At 45.3% G+C, this 18,976-nt stretch overlaps 1 protein-coding gene across 1 annotated transcript in view; it reads right to left on the bottom strand.

Moving 5' to 3' along the window:
* Nucleotides 1–655: 655 nt before the first annotated feature.
* The window catches only part of KCNAB1 (potassium voltage-gated channel subfamily A member regulatory beta subunit 1), a 327,016-nt gene continuing 308,695 nt past the window's right edge, over nt 656–18,976 (bottom strand). The window contains exons 12-14 of the mRNA XM_036242904.1: nt 12,337–12,457; nt 6,539–6,627; nt 656–1,668 (exon numbers count right to left, since the gene is read on the bottom strand). Of these exons, the coding sequence (XP_036098797.1) occupies nt 1,579–1,668; nt 6,539–6,627; nt 12,337–12,457 (300 nt within the window). The 3' untranslated portion in view covers nt 656–1,578. The remainder of the gene's footprint in view (nt 1,669–6,538; nt 6,628–12,336; nt 12,458–18,976) is intronic.

Raw genomic sequence — 18,976 nt, 5'->3', positions numbered from 1 at the left:
ATATTTTGGGGCAAAAACCCAAACTGTTTCCTTAATTGGATATAGATAGTAGTAATCAAAAGAAATTTATTGGTATTTCACATCAACATTTTAAGATTAGAATTTAACCATGAAATACATATCTGAAAATGATAGCAAAAAAATAGCATTTAAAGCTGATAGTATATTTCTCCTGTAAATCTCAAAATGATTTCTATATGAGGGACCAGCTGGCCAGAAAATTAAATTACAATTTTGTACATGCTCAAAGGTGTCCAAATAGAGTTATAGGACCCCTGTCCCCAAAACACCCCAAAGAAGAGGAAAAAAAATTCTCTCTTCTTACAGGTACACAATTTATTCTCAAATTTTTTCTCATGGCGTATGCATGAGGGTAGGTAGCCAGTAGTGGCAGGGCTGGAGACCTTAGCTTCTGAGTGCACTGAAGCTAGGCCCCTTTAATCCATGCAGTGAGCTTTCATGCAGACAGTTGAGTGCACATAATGAGATTATGGAATCAGGAAGTTCTTTAACATTTGATTTTCATTGGGCATGTAAATTCATCCTGCATATGCCGAGTAGTGACATTTTTCAAGAAGCCCATGATTTACTTTCATGTTACTAACTCCTCAAAAACACCATTGTAAAAATCCCAGTGTTAATTAAACAGCAAACATTTGCCTTTCTGTGTGTTTTACAGGTTTACTTAAAAAAAAAAATCGAGCGTGTGTATATTTTTAAAGTTCAAATATTTAAACTTGCAGAAGTTGTGCCTACAAGCAGTCAAAAAAATAAAGCAGGTTTTCATAAAATATAGTAAAAAGTGAACACTTTATTGCAGCTGCATTATATTTTATTCAAAACTAAACTTCCATCGTAGTGTAATCCTGCCTTTCATAAATTTACCATAATGTCTCTAGTTAATGACTGGGATGTTCCTCCTTTTATCATCTCTACATGTAAATGAACATAGCATTATTAGAATTTTAATAGACACCTTGGATAAATTGCTACACAGGGTCATTCTTGGGGCCAAGCAATTGAATATTTAAAAGGCATGAAAGCAAACACCTAGAAATTAAGTTTTGTTGAAAATGATAAATGAAACAGCTTGCTAACAACAGGAGTGTGAAAATAGGAAAACAAATGTAAAATTGTTCTTGCTTATTTTCCCAAGCAGGGCTTCTGAGTGAACATAGCCTACTCTTTCTGATGCAGTCCACATGGCATCTGTGGGTTTTGTTCATTTGAAAAAATAGATCTGTACAGCCTTCTTTAAGTTACTAAATGCCTGAAGGTAATACGTCTTTTCCTGCCACTTACTTTCCATTGCATCAGCATGAGATGTACAAAGCAATGCAAGAATGTGTCACTCCAGTCCCAGATAAGAAAATAGAATGGATTTTCCTAGTTGTGAGTTTTCAGATGTGCTCATAATTCAGGCGCACAGTGGTAGCGACAGCAGACACCTCAGAATCCGGGGACCCTAGAGGTTGAGCAGCGGTTGCTAAGTGATTTAAAAGACTGGCTGGTAACACCTTCCTGCACCAGCCTAGACCGATGTTTTACCCATGCAGCTCTCGTGGCTCATGCAGTGCCTTAGGATCGGTAGTCCTTTTTGCTGTAGGGCTTGTTGCGTAATATATTATCAATCTCATTTACCACGTGTGATGTCATCTTTGGTAGAACCTGAGATCATGAGAAGTACAAAGGATGTGGTTAGTACTTGGTATTTGTTCTTTGAGTTCAATATTAGGGAAAGTTGTCTAGACTGGTATACGATTAAAATCTCCAGCTGGAATAGAACCTCACTAGACTGGAAGCTTCTTGAGGTCAGAGACCGTGATTTGTCCACCACTGTATATCCAGTGCCTCTAAGAGTGCTTGACCCATAATTAGTGCTCATAATTGTTGTTGACAGAATAAATGAAGACATAAGATATAAGTGAAGGCTGATAGAAGTATATAATTTCCAGAGCAGCCCTGCCCAGTAGAAATCTAATGTGAGCCACATAATGTAATTTTAGATTTCCTAGTGGCCACATTCATAAGTGAAAAGAAACAGGTGAAATTAATACCAGATTTTACTCCCTTATACTCTAAAGGACTGATACAAGTGGTGGTATGGGAATGGTAGGAATAGGGGAAAAAGCTGGGGTAAAGAGGATGGAAGACCTTGAATGTCGTTATTTGGAATTGGGACTTGATTTTGTAGACAGTGGGGAACCTCTCAGGACTTCTCAGCTGGGAGTGAAACTATTAGACACTTACCTAATGATGATTTGGAGAATGAGGGGACACGGATGTTAGAAACTTACTGTTCTGGGCAGTGACACTAAGCCTTAACTAGGAAGGGCAGTGGACTAGAAAAGGGGTGTGGATCTGAGACTTTTTGGAGGATGGTTTCCGGACTGCGTGATTAGAAGGTCCCTGATGTGGTTTACTGAGATTGGAATCCATGGGGGCAGGAGTTTGGAGTCAGATGCGTTGAATCCAAGGTGCCTGTGGGAGAGCCATGTGGAAATGGTCTGTAGGATCGGAAGTGCAGCTATGGAGCTGGCTTGCTGGTAGCAGGACTGGAGTTGAGGATTTGTGAGTCATCTGCGTGGACATGCTAATTGAAGCCCGGGAAAGGATGACATCATCCAGGGATAGCATTTACTGTGAGAAGTGGGCCAAGGGCACAATTATACCATAAAACAAGGGACAAAGGCAGACTTTTCACAGGAATAGGCTGACCCTGTGTGGAGACTTATGAAATACAATTGTGACAGCCAGTTCTGAGGTTTCAGCCTCACCCTTCCTCTGCCGCAATCCTGTTGGCCAGGGTGACCTTGTCTTCACTCGAGAGCTCTCCTCAGGAACCTTAGGGTTGGCAGGACAGCAGAGCTACTCAGCCTGGGGAACTGGTTCTGGTTCATGTTTTTCTTTCCGAAGCTAAAGGAAGAGTTTGATTTCCCACCCGTACGGGAGTCTCAGAGGATCTAAAGTAATGTGTTGTTTAAAGTGAGATTACAACAATGGGATCCGAATCTAGAAACTGAATTTGTTGGAAGTTTTATGCTAAAATATAGTGTGTTAGCCATGTGGGGAAAAATTGTTTATTCCCTACACCAAAATAAATTTCAGATAGAGATTTAAATATTTAAGAAAAACACAACACCATAAAAGTATTTGAATAAAACATGAAAAAAATATATATATATATTGTGTTGCAAGGCCTAAATTTTTAAGAGAAGCCATACATCCAGAATTTTATGTGAAATTGCCCAATTTTTAAAAATGCCGACATCTGTTTTAAAACATTTTCATCTACAGATTACACAAACATCCCACAGGTGACCAGTTTTACAACCTTGGTGTTAAACTGACGGGAATAATTGATGGGTGAGGGGTGGTTTGCCTCGTGTTGCTGGGCCTGGTGGGGTATTAGGGAAGTCCTCCCAGGATTGGTCACTGTTGAGTGGGACCTTTGAGTGGGGTGGAGAAGGATTTTGGCAGGCAGCGGTGGTGGGCACTTGCAGGCAGAGGACCACTGCTACTTCTGGGGACCTGAGTGGTTCACGGTGGCTGGATATTTGGATTCGAGGGAAGATGAGCCCTGGATGTGAGGAGCCTGGACTGCTCTGATTAGGCGCTAGGGGCCTCAGAAGGGTTTTATGGTTGGTGGGGTGGAAAGGGAGAAGCAATCTCTCCACTTTTTAGGTGGAAGTGGGGAGGATGGCCTGTTCAGATGATGATGGGCCACCTGCAGCTGTGGTTACTCCTCCTGTCTCTGCTGTCATTTGGCGCTGATTTGTATCTGCCCCTCTAGTTTATACAGTTTATACAGTTTTATCCCTCGGAGCAGCTGCCTTGCTGGGCCCACTAGAAATTTCCTTGCCTTACAACTGCTGTGCTGGCTTTGCAGCTGTCTATCCTATACCCAGTCCCAGCACTTCTGGGCACCCCCAGCCACTCATCCTGCTTCCCACCCCACGGAGAGGCCCAATCAGTTTGTCTGGGGCAGATTCTTAGGTGCTGGGCTGGCGGGGGGTGGGGGTAGGAAGGAGGAGGTGGTGGATACCAAGCTCTCATGGGGCAGCCTTCCTGCTTGGATAACTTTTCTCTTACCCTTTGAGGATGGGTGGCCCTTCTTGCTACCAGTCAGAACCTTGCTGGGGAGAAAAGATGCTTTGGGAAGACGACTGACTTAGTTTTCCTCTGAAATGTACCCTCAGCTACCTGGAGTACTCCTGTAGCCCAGGAGTGACCTCTCTTTACCATCCCAGGCATGTTGACTCCCCTGGGTGGCAGTGTTTACAATGGATTAATGTTACAGGAACCCCCAGTTCCTCCTTCCTCTTACTAAGCTGTCAGCAAGTCCTGCCTCTATTTCCCAAACCAACAGAATCCATCCCCTTCACCTCCATGGCCATCATCACCTGTCACCTGGACAACTGCCCTTGCTTCATTTTACTTCCCACACTGGGCCAGCGCAGTCTTTAAAAATTCAAATGACAGCATGTCCCTCGTTCTCTTAAAACCCTCCAAGGATTCGTCTCATGCAGAACAAAACTCTAGTGTCCTGTGAGCTCTGTCCTCTGCCTACCTCGCCTCTTCAGTGCACTCACTGTCCCTTTTGTTCACTGCGTTTTGGCCACACTAGGCCTGGGCTGGCAGTTCCTGGAAAAAGCCAATTTCCTTCCCACCTCGGGGCCTTTACACTGCTGCTCTGTGTGTGAAGTGCTCTTTCTGGGTCCTCACAGGCTGTGTCCTCTCTTCGGGCTTCAGAGCATGCAATCCAGAGGTTATGGCAAGGATGTTATTTAAAGTAGGCCCACCCATTTTTCAAGTAGTCCCTGTTACAACACCCTCTTTACTTAATAGCTCTTCTCACAGTTTGCAATTATACCTTTGTTATGTGCCTCTCCCACTAGAATGGAAGATCCCTGAATGCTGGACGGCATCTCTCAGTGCCTGCCTGGTCATGGGGGGCTCTCCGGTCTGCTCAGTGAACTGAGGGGTAGATTGCTTAATTCACTCCCAGCCAGCCGTGGGCTCCTGAGGGCGGGGTCTTGTTCTTCACTCAGTACTCTGCCTGGCATGGTGCCAGACAATACGTGCTCAGTACATATTAGTGGAATTGAAATCATCGGATGGAATTCCAGTAATCTTGTGTACAGACTGTTCCAATTTCCTCCTCATCGCTGTGTAGCCTTTATCTTTTCCCGGAGCATAAGTGAAAAGAAAAGATGGTGGGGCAGTTTTCATAAGGGAGCATGCCCATGCAATGATGGAGAACCCTGAGAATCCAGGGGGAGTTGTGGGGCTCAGAGGGGTCCTCGGAAGCAGAGGTGGAGATGATGACACAGCTGCACTACCCCAAGAATGGTGGCGGTGGGGACCATTCACCCCCCAGCGGCTTCTGGGCTAGTCAAGAGGGTTTTTAAACATTTTAAGTTGAATCAAGTTAGTCCCCACCTCCACCTGTTTCTTTTGGGAGAGAGAATGGATTTCATGGGATAAGTGCTTACTTCAGGGACAGATGGACAGGGAAGAAGTGAGGCAGCTCTGTTCCCCAGCGAACAAGAGGGAAGACACCTGTTTGGAGGTGGTGACTATGTAAGGGGTGGTCGGGCTCCTTCCTGGGTCCTCAGCAGGGCTGAGAGGGCAGGCTCTGGCCTTTGGGGGAGGAGGATGGTCCCAACAGCCACTAAGCCCAACCCTTTCCTCAGACAGAACTCCCAGGACACCTCCGTGATGTCCCTTCCTATGACCCCTGCAGTCTCCCCAGAGCACACCCACGGGCTCCATCCAATGCCTGGGCCTCGGGTAATCCACCCAAGGGAAGGAGTGGAGATGGGCACCCCTGGATTTGCTGCCAGGATGTGACTGGAGGTCCAAACTAGAATTCAGACCCCATTTCTTTTGAAATGTGGCAAACATTCATTCAACAGGTGTTTCTTGAGCGTTGACTAAGGGTCCTGTCATATGCTGGGAACCAGAAATCAGTGGAGAAGCAAGAAAGGTCTCTGACCTCAGGGAGCTTACAGTCCAACAGGGGGACAAGCAGTTATACTACATTATTGTAAGTGCTGCGACGGGAGAGCTAATTCGGGATGCTGTGAGCTTGGCACGCGGCAGTCGGCAGTAGATGTTTGTGGAAAGAACAAGTGAGGATATTGTCCTGTGGCTATTACATTTCAAGCAAGCTATTAGGCGGGCTTTTATGGTCAGGCCTGGGACCCCAGTCACCAGGTACAACATGACTTGGATATTGGAATGCCTTGTCTCACAGAAACAAACCATCCTGAGAAATGAAGTTTCAGAACATTGCCTGTTAATAAGAAGAGGACACTCCTGGTCCATGTACTGTAACAGTTCTGTTACCTCGTGCCTTTGTCTCCACTTCCCTTCTAGCCCCCATAGGAACAAGTAGCCTGTTAGGGACTTGCATGTAACCGGGAAGCTGTGACATGAGGAAGGACAGAGGTGGGGAGACGGAACACTGTGTGGGAACATCTTCGGAGACACCATGAAATCCCCTGAGTTTGTTGGAAAGGGCTGTGGTACTTGCCTGAATGGCACCAAGGTTCTCAATGAGTTGTTCAGGAGTGGATGATCCCAGGAGCACAGAACTCACACCCTCGTTTCTCAGGCACCATGCTGGGAAGAGAGAACATGGTCAGGATACCAAAGCCCTTCTGATTACCTTATAAACACCACCTACAGCTACCGCTGTTGCAACCAAAACTTACTTTTGGGGGAGGATGGACAGTGCTCTCCAGGGTTAAAAACCTCAGCAGCACCCCTGTCGTGGAGAGGACTTGGTAGAACCCATGCATTTGAATTGTGGGCTTTGAGCTCTGCTTTCTACATAGGGCTTTGCCCTAACTGCATCCAATCCAGCTACGCACCCAGGGACACATTCTTGCTCCTGGAAACACCTGGCACTGCTCACTGGCAGATGTCTGGATTCCTGTTTCCATGGCCCGCAGCCTCCTGCCTTTCTGTCTTATTCGGGCTCTCACGTGTCCCTCTGTTTCCGGAGTCCTTGTAGACTTTGAGGGTCTGGTTCTTTCATTGCCACCTACCTGTCAGCCCTCTCTGGACCCTTGCTTCCTAGCACGGGGTTCACCCTGTGTGGATCTCACCAGCCCTCCAATCCCTCCCTCCTTTCCTTCCTCTGCCTCTCTGGCAGCCTCTGCCCTTAAACCCTCTGTCAACCCCTGCCCATTGCTCTCAGCAGATGACCGGGCCTCCACCCTTATGCAAAAAGTCCATCAGGTGACACCGTACACCCACATCTAGTTTCAGACGAGCTATGTGCTGTTTCTGTCTGACGCCAAATTCTGCCCTGGATCCATCTCTCTTTGCCCTTTCTTAGACTTGATTCACTCTTTCTCCCCTTGATTTCTTATTTCATACTATCTTCTTTTCTGTCAGTAACATGTGCTCAAATTTCTCCCATTCTAAAATAAGCTTCCTTGGACCCTTTGTACCTGCCCAGCTAATGCCCCACCCGTTTCCCCTTCTTAAATTTCGGAAAGATCATGTTAGACTCCTGATCCCCTTTCTCCGCCTCTCAGTCCTTTCTTGCCATCTTGGAAACCAGGGTACCCACAACCTCTTTGTGGTCACAGTAGACTTCTGAGTTCATGGCTGCCTGGAACTACGTGATTCCATAGGCCCGGATGCAGCGTCTGCCGGAGTCCCTGCTGGGTGTCCCTGCTGGGTGTCCCACGGGCACTGCAGACTTGCTGCTTACTCCTGAGCCTGTCTCTCCTGTGTTCCCAGTCTCGCTGGGTGGCATCACCAGCAACTGGGCCTCCCAATTCAGGAACTGGGGATTTATACTTAGGCACAGAGCTTTTGTGATCCCACATTCCCCTTTAATTGCTAAGTCTAGTTGCTATTGCATTATTTCTCTAATCCAATGGTTCTCAAAGTTTAGCGTGCATCAGAACCACCTAGGGCTTGTGAAACACCAATTACTGGGTGCCACCCCCAGAGTTTTTAACTCGGAAGGTCTGGGCAGACCTGAGAATCTGCATTTCTGACAAGCTCCCATGTGATGCTGGTGCTGCTCATCCAGGGGCCATGTTTTCTTTTCCTTTTTTTCTTTATTGATTTTAGAGAGAGAGGAAGGGAGAGGGGGAGGGAGATAGAAACATCGATGAGAAAGAACATCAATTGGCCGCCTCCTGCATGCCCCCCACTGGGGATCAGGCCCACAACCTGGACATGTACCCTGACTGGGAATCAAACTGGTGACCTCTTGGTGCTTGGGTTGACGCTCAACCACTGAGCCACACCAGCTGGGCAGGGGCCATGTTTTCTTTAAAAAAATCTTTACTGAACCCTGGCTGGTTTGGGTCAGCGGTACAGTGTCGGACCACGGACCAACATCCGTGAGTCACGGGTTTGATTCTGGTCAAGGGCAAGTTACCGTTTGTCCTGGCCCTGGTTGCGTCGTGTAGGAGGCAACCAGTCGATGTGGCTCTATCACAACCATGTTTCTCTCTGTATGTGTCTCCCTCCCTCCCACTCTATCTGATGATAAATGGAAATATATTCTTGGGTGAGGAATTAAAAAAAAAAAAAAAAAAAAAACTTTATTGAGGTGAAATTTACATACCCAACATTTTACCTCTTTTGTGTACAATTCAGGCATTTTTAGTAAATGTATCAGTGTGTAACCATCACCATTTTAGATCCAGTTTTAGAACATTTCCATGACCCCAATAAGCTCCTTCATTCCCATTTACAAAGTTAATCCTGTGCCTACGGCCAACCCCAGGAAGCCACTAATCCACTTTGTGCCCTACAGATTTGTTGTTTCTGGATATTTCATCTAAACAGAATTAGATAATAGGGGCTTCTGTCTGACTTCTTTCACTCCGCAGGTTTGTGAGGTTCACCCATGTTACAGCAGGTATCGCTGAACAGCATCGCGTTGTGTGGGTGCAGACACCACCCCTGAGAATCACTGCTCTGGTTCAGCTGTCCCCGCGCTCCCTCAGGCCCTCGCCATCTACAGAGGCCCTTTCCTCCTCTTGCTGGGATTGCCCCCACCCCGCCCCACTCAGCTTTCACACGCCCGGTACAGTTTCTCCAGACAGAGGTCTGACCATGTCACTTGCCTGGCCAAATGCTCTTCTAGGTGTGCTTGACATAATCCTTGTCCTGTACGATAAAGTTGTCATCTCTCACCCTGGCAAACCTTGCTTTCTAGCCCAACTCTCCAGCTTCATGTCCCCATGTTCTCTGCCTTGAACTTTGTGCTTCAGGAGTGTGGAACTGTTTGTAAATCCTCTCCATCCTCTGGGCTCCCGGGCTCCCTGGCTCCCTGGCTCCCTGGCCTGGGATGTTCCTTTGCCTCCTCCCTTCCCATATCTACTCATCACTCGAGACTCCCCATGGGAACTACCTTGAGTAGTTCCCGAGTCCTTCCCGGAGTCCGAGGCTGGGTTGGGAGCCCCTAGACATCACTTCCCAGACCCTTGCCTGGGCCCTTCCCAATTATTTTACAACAACACTATTACAGGGATCATCAGGCTGTGAGGTGTGTTTTATGTGTGGTTGGATGCTCAGCCTGAGACCAGCACCTAGTAGGTGCTTAGTATTGAATAAACACAGGCATACTGATTGATGGATGGAAGAGGGTCCGAGCACCTCTTATGCCCCCTTTGCTGAAGGCCCCACTGTGAACTAATACTCTTAAGCTGTTACCATGCTCACGCCTTTAAAGCAATCTCTAAATCTTGCCACATGGGCAAAATAATGCTCAATAAAGGCAACAAGCCAAATGATTCAGGGCTTTTTTTGGCTGTATTATTTCCTGCTTTGCACTAATAACTCTTTTTGGTGCTAGTGTAAGCTCTGAGGGCAAAGCAGGGCGCGGGGAAAATTATTGCCCATGAACTACTTGGTATCAGCAATAGCCATTTCCTACTCTGGGCTGCAGGGTGTAGGTGAAGCCACTGGGCAGAACTGCCTGGCCGCAGAGGTAACACACGCAGGTGGTTCTAGATGATTAGCATCTAGCCAGGTGTCACCAGCAGGCCATCCAGAGTCCCCTTTGCCAGCAAGGTGTGGATGCTGCTCCTGTGCAGGTAAATGACAGAGAAGCCAGCGCACCCTTCGCTTCAAGTAGTTTGTTTCCTGCTGGAGGATTTCCCCTCCCCCACACCCTTCTAGCAGATCAAAGGTGATATACCACGTCATCGCTGGGGGTGGACAGAGTTTTGGGTCCAGGGTGTCTGATTCTTCACCAAAACATCCTCATCCTCATCATTACCACTGCTACAAAGAGCACCTACTCTTTGCTTTACACGTGTAATTTCCCTTTATGCAACAAGTTTGTAAGGTATGTATTGTTATGCCCATTGTACTGATTAGAAAATTGATAGCAGGTTAAACAACTTGCAATGGTCAAATAGCTAATACCTTTTACTGTGTTCATTAAAGCTGTAGGGATGCTAACTAATCACATTAAATTTAGTCATCATTTTTTGTTGTTTGGAAGAAAGGGTTAAAGCAACAGTCATACATATACTTAAGTAAATGGTATTCCTCTCCCCACCCCCAAACCACCTCCCGTTTCCATCTTTCAATGACTGTTAACTGCAACTGCCATTCCCTGCCTTCCAACCTCAGAAGGGCCAAGCTTCTAGACACAAATATTCATTCAACCGCATTATTTTATTTGCCTAGAACTTACCTTGAGCGTTTTAACCTCATTAGGTCACTGGATCTCATTTGTCCCAATTCCTGCTATTTCTTAATCTACAGGATTTTTTCCTAGACTACATACCTATTTTGTTCTTCCCCCACAGTGTTAGATATGACAGGGTCTCAAGGTCTGGGCCATTCTTATTTAATGCTATTCTTGCTATATGTTAAAATGTAGCACAGTATTTTGTAGACTAGTTGTAAACCGGATGAGTTTGACAGGAACCCAACCCAATAAGTGTAGTCAACTGAAATCAACATGTAATTGGCTGATTAGTGTATATAAACAATTGGCTAAGCCTCCCTTCCTGGGGACAGAGCTTTGGATATGAACCCCTGTCTTCTTCACTTGCCACAAGTAAATGAAACTGCCTTGTCACCGCCATGTCTCATTGAAGAGAGTACCCCAAGCGGTGGACTCCTTGAGTCTGGTAACAACAGCTACCACATGAATTCTTTTATCTTCAGTTTCTTCATTTGTAAAGTGAAGATAATGGCAAATGCTCCATGAATATTTGTAAGAGAGAGCTTGCACCTTGTAGGATTGTTTTGACAAGGGGACAAGACGGTGGCAGCAAGTGCTTATCACAGAGCCTGGCAAATATCCCTCAGCAAGGCACTGAAAGTCTGGATGCATTTTTGTCCAGTACGCGGCCACTAGTCAGTGTGCCTATTGAACACATGTGAGGTGTTCAGCCTGAGTAGGTGTAAAATACATCTTGGATTTTTGAAGACTTAGTCTGAAAAAAGTGTAACATATCTCAATAACTTTTATATTTATTACATCTTAAAATGGTAATATGTTGGCTATCTTGTGTGAAATAAAATCCCATAGTAAAATTAATTCACCTATTTCCTTTTTGAATATGGCCACAAGAACATAAAAAAATTAAATATGTGGTTCACATCGTGAACCTATTGGACAGGGCTGGTGCATGTTCAGTTATTACCAGTGACCAAGACCTTTCATGGACGTGTTTAGAAGAGCAATTTTCCTGGTCGCTCTGGAGGTTCAGGGTGAAGCTGCTCCTCTGAGTAGGCCTCCCGTGTGGCAGTGGCCTTGGGCCTGTCACAGGCCTGTTCTCAGCCTCTCACTGCCCTGGCCTGAGCTTCGACAGGGATGGCAAATTGAGCCAGAAGAAATGAATGTCCCTGCACAGTTCAGAGAGCACTCACCCCTCATTTGAACTGTGTTATAAGAGAGGAAAAGGAAGTAAGCAAAGTTTTTTAGCTTGTAGAAAATTCTGGGGAACTCTGAAAAACCTCATTTTATTATTTTATATATCTATATATCTATATATTTTTAAAAAAATTTTTTTTAGAGAGAAGGAGGAAGGGAGAGAGAAACATCCACATGAGAGAGAAACATCCATTGGCTGTCTCCTGCTGGGGATCGAGCCCACAATCTGGGCCTTTGCTCTGACTGGGAATTGAACTGGGATCTCACAGTCCATGGGACGATGCTCCATCCACTGAGCCACACTGGCTGGGCTGAAAGCCTCATTTTAGATAGTGCTAACCAGGAATTTATGCTCCAGACATCAGTCTGCCCTACAGTAGATACTTGATCACATAGAAGCGGGGTTCAAGCGGAGAAAACTATTTCCTGCGCTCCGGCAGGCCCCTCCCTAGTCCTCTTACCAACAGCAAGCTGAGGGAGGGTGCAGCCCAGGCGCTCGGCAATGGGGGAGAGGTCTTTCAGTTTGTTCTGCTGTTTCCTCCCTTCTTCACTCACAATTCTTTCCTTCAACCACTGGTAGCACTAGGAATAAAAGAACATGTAAATGTTAATGTCTGGTCAGGGTTTGATGTGAAAGATTGCTCACTCAATGAAATATAAGAACCTTATTGTGAATTCCTGCATCTCCTCGACTGACCTTATATTTCCTGGTGACAAGGATGCCTATGCTTACATGCAAAGAAATGGTCCTCATGCTCTCACTCCTTCCTTGCTTATCAGTTCAAAACAGATTCCTTCTGACTGATATGCACCACTGAAATCCACCAGTATGCACATAGTTGTTAAAATCCTTACATAATCAATTACATCCAGTTTGCCTAAGTGGAAAAATGATGTTTTCTATTGCGATAGCCCAATTTTAGAATTCAGCAAAAGGAAAAAGGCATTTACATTTCACCATGGTCTATTATGTTTCCTCTTTGTCATGGAAGCAGGGCGCCAAGCTTCGGGCTCAGAGAAAGCCATCATCTCACACTCTGGTCGTAAGGACCTTTCTCCCTCCCTCTTGCCTTCTATTTACTCCCAGCTTGTATTCTTTTTTTTTATTATCCTCACCCAAGGACATTTTTCCATTTTTTTGTTCAGATAGAGTGGGAGAGAGAGAGAGAGAGAGAGAAAGAGAGAAACATCGACGTGAAGGGACACATCGAGTGGCTGCCACCCGCACGACCAACCAGGGCCGGGGACAAACTGCAACCGAGGTACGTGCCCTTAGCGGGAACTGAACCCGGGTCTCTCCGGACCACAGGCTGACGCTCTAACCGCTGAGCCAAACTGGCCAGGGCCCAGCTTGTATTCTTATAATGGGGCTTCATTGTTAGCTTGCTTGCTCCTTCCCAGGAGTACACATGGTGTAACTGACAGGAACCAAGCAAATTTTAAACATTTTCAAGTGGATAAATATTTTCCCAAATGTGTATTTCTTTTTCTATAATGAAACTTAAAAAGGGAAGGAAACTCAAGATGGCAAACTGTTCTCTGAAACTTAGGAGACATGACCGACTCTTGATCTGCAGACTATAAAGCCAGCCCAATTTCCCAAATATAAGGAGAAAAATCTTTGACAACTTCTCAGTGGCCTACTTTCCAGAAGGTTTTGCCTTATTATGACACAGAGAACAATAGACTGTTCCGCACAAAGCTACTAATTTGCAACACCCAAAGGAAAAGAATATTTATAAGAGTCTTTTAGTCTGTTTTAGTGAAAATAATAAAAACCACCCCACTGTGTGGCAACGCAGACTTTCTCCATCGCGTGCATTTGCACCACAGTTGCCACCACAGCCCCTTACCTTCCAAAGGCAGCAGCAGAAGGCTCTGCAGTTGCCACGGACACTCCACCCACATGATTTCAGGAGGCAGCTGGCTTTTGTTTTTTAAGTATTTTTTTTCGCAATTCTAAGACTATTTCCAAAGAAAAGGGCAGTAACCACATTATGTTTTATGATTTGGGGGAATGATTTTGCAGATGTGAGAAAGGGCAAGCCACCCCAGTTCTCTGCACCTCCTACATCTCAGAGGCTTATGGTCTGACTCCTCACTCGAGACTTTGCTGAGGGAGTAGCCAGAGTTTCCCAGCCTGAGCTCTGGGAAACCTCAGCTTCTTCCAGGAAGAAGACTGTCCTGGAGACCACAGCTGGTGCCAGAGGTGATGATGGGGACACTTATGACAATGAACATGCGACGGAGGCCCAGCAGCGTTCCCTGAGCAGCATGCTGGGTGCATCAGAGAGCTCCTGAACCCACTTTTGCTGTCCTCATTGGGAAAGACATCACCAGTCCTCACTTTCATAACCTCTTTCAGGGAACCAGTGTCTCTGAATATTATTCAAATTTTAAAAAGGTTGAAGACCAATAGCCAAATGCTTTTTGAACAATTACTTTTTATTAGAACTAAGAGAGCTCCTGAGATTTCAGTATAGACCACACACATAAAGAGTGGTTGGTTTAGCCTGACTGGTGTGGCTCAGTGGTTGAGCGTTGACCCATGCACCAAGAGGTCGCTGGTTCAATTCCCGGTCAGGGCATATGCCCAGGTGGTGGGCCTGATTCCCAGTGGAGGGCATGCAGGAGGCAGCCAGTCTATGTTCTCTCTCATTGATGTTTCTATCTCTCTCTAACATCAATAAAGGAAAAAAAAAAAAAAGACTGGTTGGTCTATGGAAATCCATTTTTCACATCATATGCACAATGCATTTTGGCTCTTAGGACTGGATTACCAGTTATACACTGTGTGTGTGCATGAGCACACCATGCTGAGAAGCACTGTTATTGAGTCACACTCCACCCTCAACACTGTAAATCTCATTGTTGCCTTAGTTATTGGAAAAAAAGCAGGTTAAGGATTTTAAAAAAGTAAATGCATAGTATTTATACTGCTCTCCTCATACCAAAGTAAATGAAAGTGTTTTGGAAATAAATAGCTTTCACTGCTTTATTATTATTTTTTAATCCTTACCCGGGAACATTTATCGTCAGAGCTGGAGGGAGAGAGAGGAAGATAGAAACTTCGAGAGAGACACATTGAGTGGCCGCCACCCACACGACCCCAACCAGGGCCGGGGACAAACTGCAACCAAGGTACGTGCCCTTAGTGGGAACCGAACTCGGGATTCTGGTCTGCAGGCCAACGAGAGTCCCGAGTTCGGTTCCCACTACGGGCACGAGCCAAACTGGCCAGGGCACTTTAACTACTTTAAAAGTGGGAAAATGTTAGCATAGGGAGGAGATGAGGCTTAACTAAAACATTAATTAATTATAGAAATAAACCATTGATTTATGTAAGAAGATTGGCAGAGGGTGAGGTTGTGCACAATAATGAACTAGGCTGTTGACTGTGGGTAATAATCAAAAGATGAAATTTCCTCTTCCCACCCTATCATTTCGCTTTCCTTACTGCTGCAGTGATTTGATTACATGTTGATATTTCTTTCTCACTATGAGGAAGGCAGGAATGGCTTCTATTCACCTATTCACCTCCACATCTCCAGCCCTGACACTGGTGGGCACAGGGGAGGGGCTCAGCCAGAATGGCAGAGAGGAATCAGAAACGGCTCCACAGGGTAGAACTAGATCTCTTCAGCTTTGCAGATGGAGCATCTCCATGCTCACGCAGTACGACTCTGCTGGCAGTCCTGGGCGGGTCCACAGTGCTGGGGATTCCACCTCGTTTCATAAGTCACCCCTTCGCATGTCTGTCTGGAACAAGTCAAGTAGCTCCTAGGGCTGAGGCTGTCCCATCACCCCTGCATCTCCAGCACCCAGCACAGAGTTCAGAACAGAATAGACACTTGGTAAATTGCCAAAGGAACAACTGAAAGAGCTTTTCTCCACAGATTAGTGGGCTATTGCTTTTATAATTAGGCCACAATATTCTCTAAAGCTTTCCTAAAGCCCACTACTTGTCTTCCAAAGCTGTGACTGTTAGTTATGTGTCTCCACTTTATAGGTAATGATACTGGAGGGGGAACAGTCTGTGAGGCTGGCCCCATACAGCCCCCAATTGGCTGTTAATAATCCTGGGTTGGAACTCAGGCAGCAACGATAGAGCCACGGACACAGTCGCATTTTTCTTTGGACCTTGTCTAGAATAACTTATCATCCAAGATCATTGACTGTTTCTATTTAAACATCAACATCTTTGGCTCCAAAGAGCAGCAAAGTTCTTACTAGTCAGATTGAAATTTCTAGATAAAACGCTGGACCTAAATATTTCCTTTTGAAATTAGACCATAATGTGCAATCCCCTTCGTTTCTTTATCTTTTTGTAAATCCTCAACCGAGGATATTTTTCCATTTATCTTCAGATAGAGTGGGAGGGAGGAGAGAGAGCGAGAGAGACACATCAACCAGCTGCCTCCTGCATGACCCCGACCAGGGCTGTGGACCAAACTGCAATGCAGGTACGTACCCCTTACTGGAATTGAACCCGTGACTCTGGTCCATGGGCTGATGCTCTAACTGCTGAGCCAAACTGGCCAGAGCTACCCGTAGTTTCTTAACGTGAACACCTGTAGTTCTTGGGCTGCCCCTCTCTCCCACTTTAATTCATGTAGCTTTGCATGTTTTCTATTTCCTCTTGACAAAGGGGTACATATTATTATGTACCCAGCTTTGTCCTTCGAGATGAAGAGAGCTTCCGCAGCAGGATGAAAGGAAGGGCATTTCTGGGAGGCAAGAGTCCAGAGCATTTGGATGGAAGACAAAGTAGTATGGTTGGGGAGGGACAAGAACAGGAAAGTGAACCCAACTTAGATCCCAAGGGGATTTCCTTGAATGCTTTTCTGTGGGGTTTGGGTTTTGTCCTATAAGCAATGATTGGGAAGCCATTAAAGGATTTTAATCAGGGTTATCATGTGGTCAGATTAATTTTTTAGAAAGATAACTGGTCACAGTGGTGGGTAGTTGAGAAAAGGGAAGGAAGTCAGGGATTCAGTAGCTAAATAGGAGGTTACTGCAGCAAACCAGGGAAGAAACGATGAAGATCTGAACAAGGGCTGTCCAGGAGATGGACCACAGAGGGCCGAGATGTGGACTGGACAGATGGCTGCCCCACTGGACAGGAGTGAGGGAGGAGACGAGGCAGCCTGAGATAATGCCTTGGCTTCTGACTAGGACAGCCGGGCGGACTGTTAGCCAAGGAGGAAGGGCCAGTTCCGGGGAGTGAGGACAGGTTGCATTAGGCATTCCTGCAGTCTCCCAGAACCCCCTGCGTACTAGTGCTTTCTAAAGGATAGGCAATGTTCATACAGGGTTCATTTACTCCCTCATATACAGTTTGAACTTTACAACAAACACAAAATATTAGCATCTTTAGTTTATTGGTATATCTTACAACAGCCATTGTGAAACCCCAGTCATTTATTCCACTTTGGGGGGAGGCGGTATGTGAAAGTTGCCAACCTCATCTTTAAAAAAATTTTTTGGTGTGTATTTTACTGTTCGCATTCTCATTTACTCCTAAGGTTGCCCTGATACTTGCCCCCCTCCCCCCAGCCCCTTTAGTTACTCTACTCAAGTGACTTCCCTAAGTGCACTCATATTGGTCCAGAAAACACTCAGGCTGATGATTTAGGAAGACTAAACAGTCTTTGGTAATCTAAAAAGTGATTTATGATTGGCTGCCTTTCACCTATTGAGGGCCCTTAATATTTATTATTAAGGATGTTTCAAAATAGATGTTGAGTTGATAATATAAAAGTTAAAAATAGAAATATCTTCTGAGTTGCTTTTGGGCTTAACCTTCAAATATATTTTATCTCCTATTTTTTCTTTCTCCTTTTGTTAGTGCACTTGTGAAAGTTTCTTTTCAGCTATCTGGAAGCTTTTCCCAAACAATGATGGAGGTTAACTGATCATACACTCCAAATGCAGGGTAGGTACTTCTTCCTTCTTTAAAAAAACTGGGTGTGGGGGAGATAAACTAGAGCCAGGAGACCTGGGTTCTCACAGCAACTTTCTCTACTAGGAGTTTTTACTCTTGGATGGGTATCCAACCTCTTTGTGCTCAGTTTCTACATCTGGAAAGGTCTCCTAAGGATAGTTTGAAAACAAACACCTGACTTCTATGTGGAAGTATTTTGAGCTTTTCAGAAAGTCTCTGAAGGAATTAAGGCAACATGCTTAGCTACAACGGACTCAAAGCCATATGTATCCATTTATCATTGTGAGGGTAAGAGGAGATGACTGAAAACTCTTCTAGTGTTTGGCACATAGTAGGTGCTCAATAAAATTGCAATTTTCAGGGCTTGCCTCCCTTCTCCACACGCTTCTTGCCTTTTATACCTTCTCCCCTAAAATGCTTCTTGGTTTTTCTTTGCTAACTTATTCAGACTTGGTTAGAACAATCTTCCGTTTTCAGAAGCAAGATCATATTTACTATTCTAGGATAATTATATTTGTGATCATGCAAAACTAGAAATAGGACCAAGTCACCATACTTATATATTGTATTACTTTAGAGAACAAATAATCTAATAGGTCAAGTGTTACAGGCGGAAAGGAAAGTGACAGACCTGAGAAGGTTCTGATTGGGGAAGCACGTGGCGGTCCCAGCCACACTGAAGGGATCGGTGGTGTGGGCCTGACTGCAGCTGACCTTCCAGCAACTTTGTGCTGATGGAGGCAAGAGGCTTTCCGACTTCTGCTTCCTTTTAGGGGCCTTTGGCTTGTCTGGATTTTGAAAATGCCTCTATTCTCTCTCCCCTAATATTGCAGAGTAATTTGTGATTCTAATGTTATTACATAGTCTGGTTTTAAAAACAGACATGTTGTTATTAATAAGAAGAGATGTTTGGAGTACTCTCCAATAAATTAATCATTGAGATGTTCTGAATGGAGGTAATTTTGTCAATGGTCTTGAATATCTTTCTGTTTCAGAAAAGAATTTAAGCTACGAGACTTAGCAGCCAGAGTTGATCTCTGAACGCCAGGCTTGAGCCCCGGTGACAAGGCTTGGCTATGTTTCTGCTTTCGGAATCCTCTCTCCCGACCCTGCACCCACACACGGTAAAGAATGTCAACCGACTTCAAACCATACTT

Source organism: Molossus molossus, unplaced genomic scaffold, assembly GCF_014108415.1.
Source record: "Molossus molossus isolate mMolMol1 unplaced genomic scaffold, mMolMol1.p scaffold_m16_p_5, whole genome shotgun sequence".
Taxonomy (NCBI): Eukaryota; Metazoa; Chordata; class Mammalia; order Chiroptera; family Molossidae; genus Molossus; species Molossus molossus.
The sequence above is the reverse complement of the archived record's forward strand: the minus strand, read 5'-3'. Positions and strand labels throughout refer to the sequence as shown.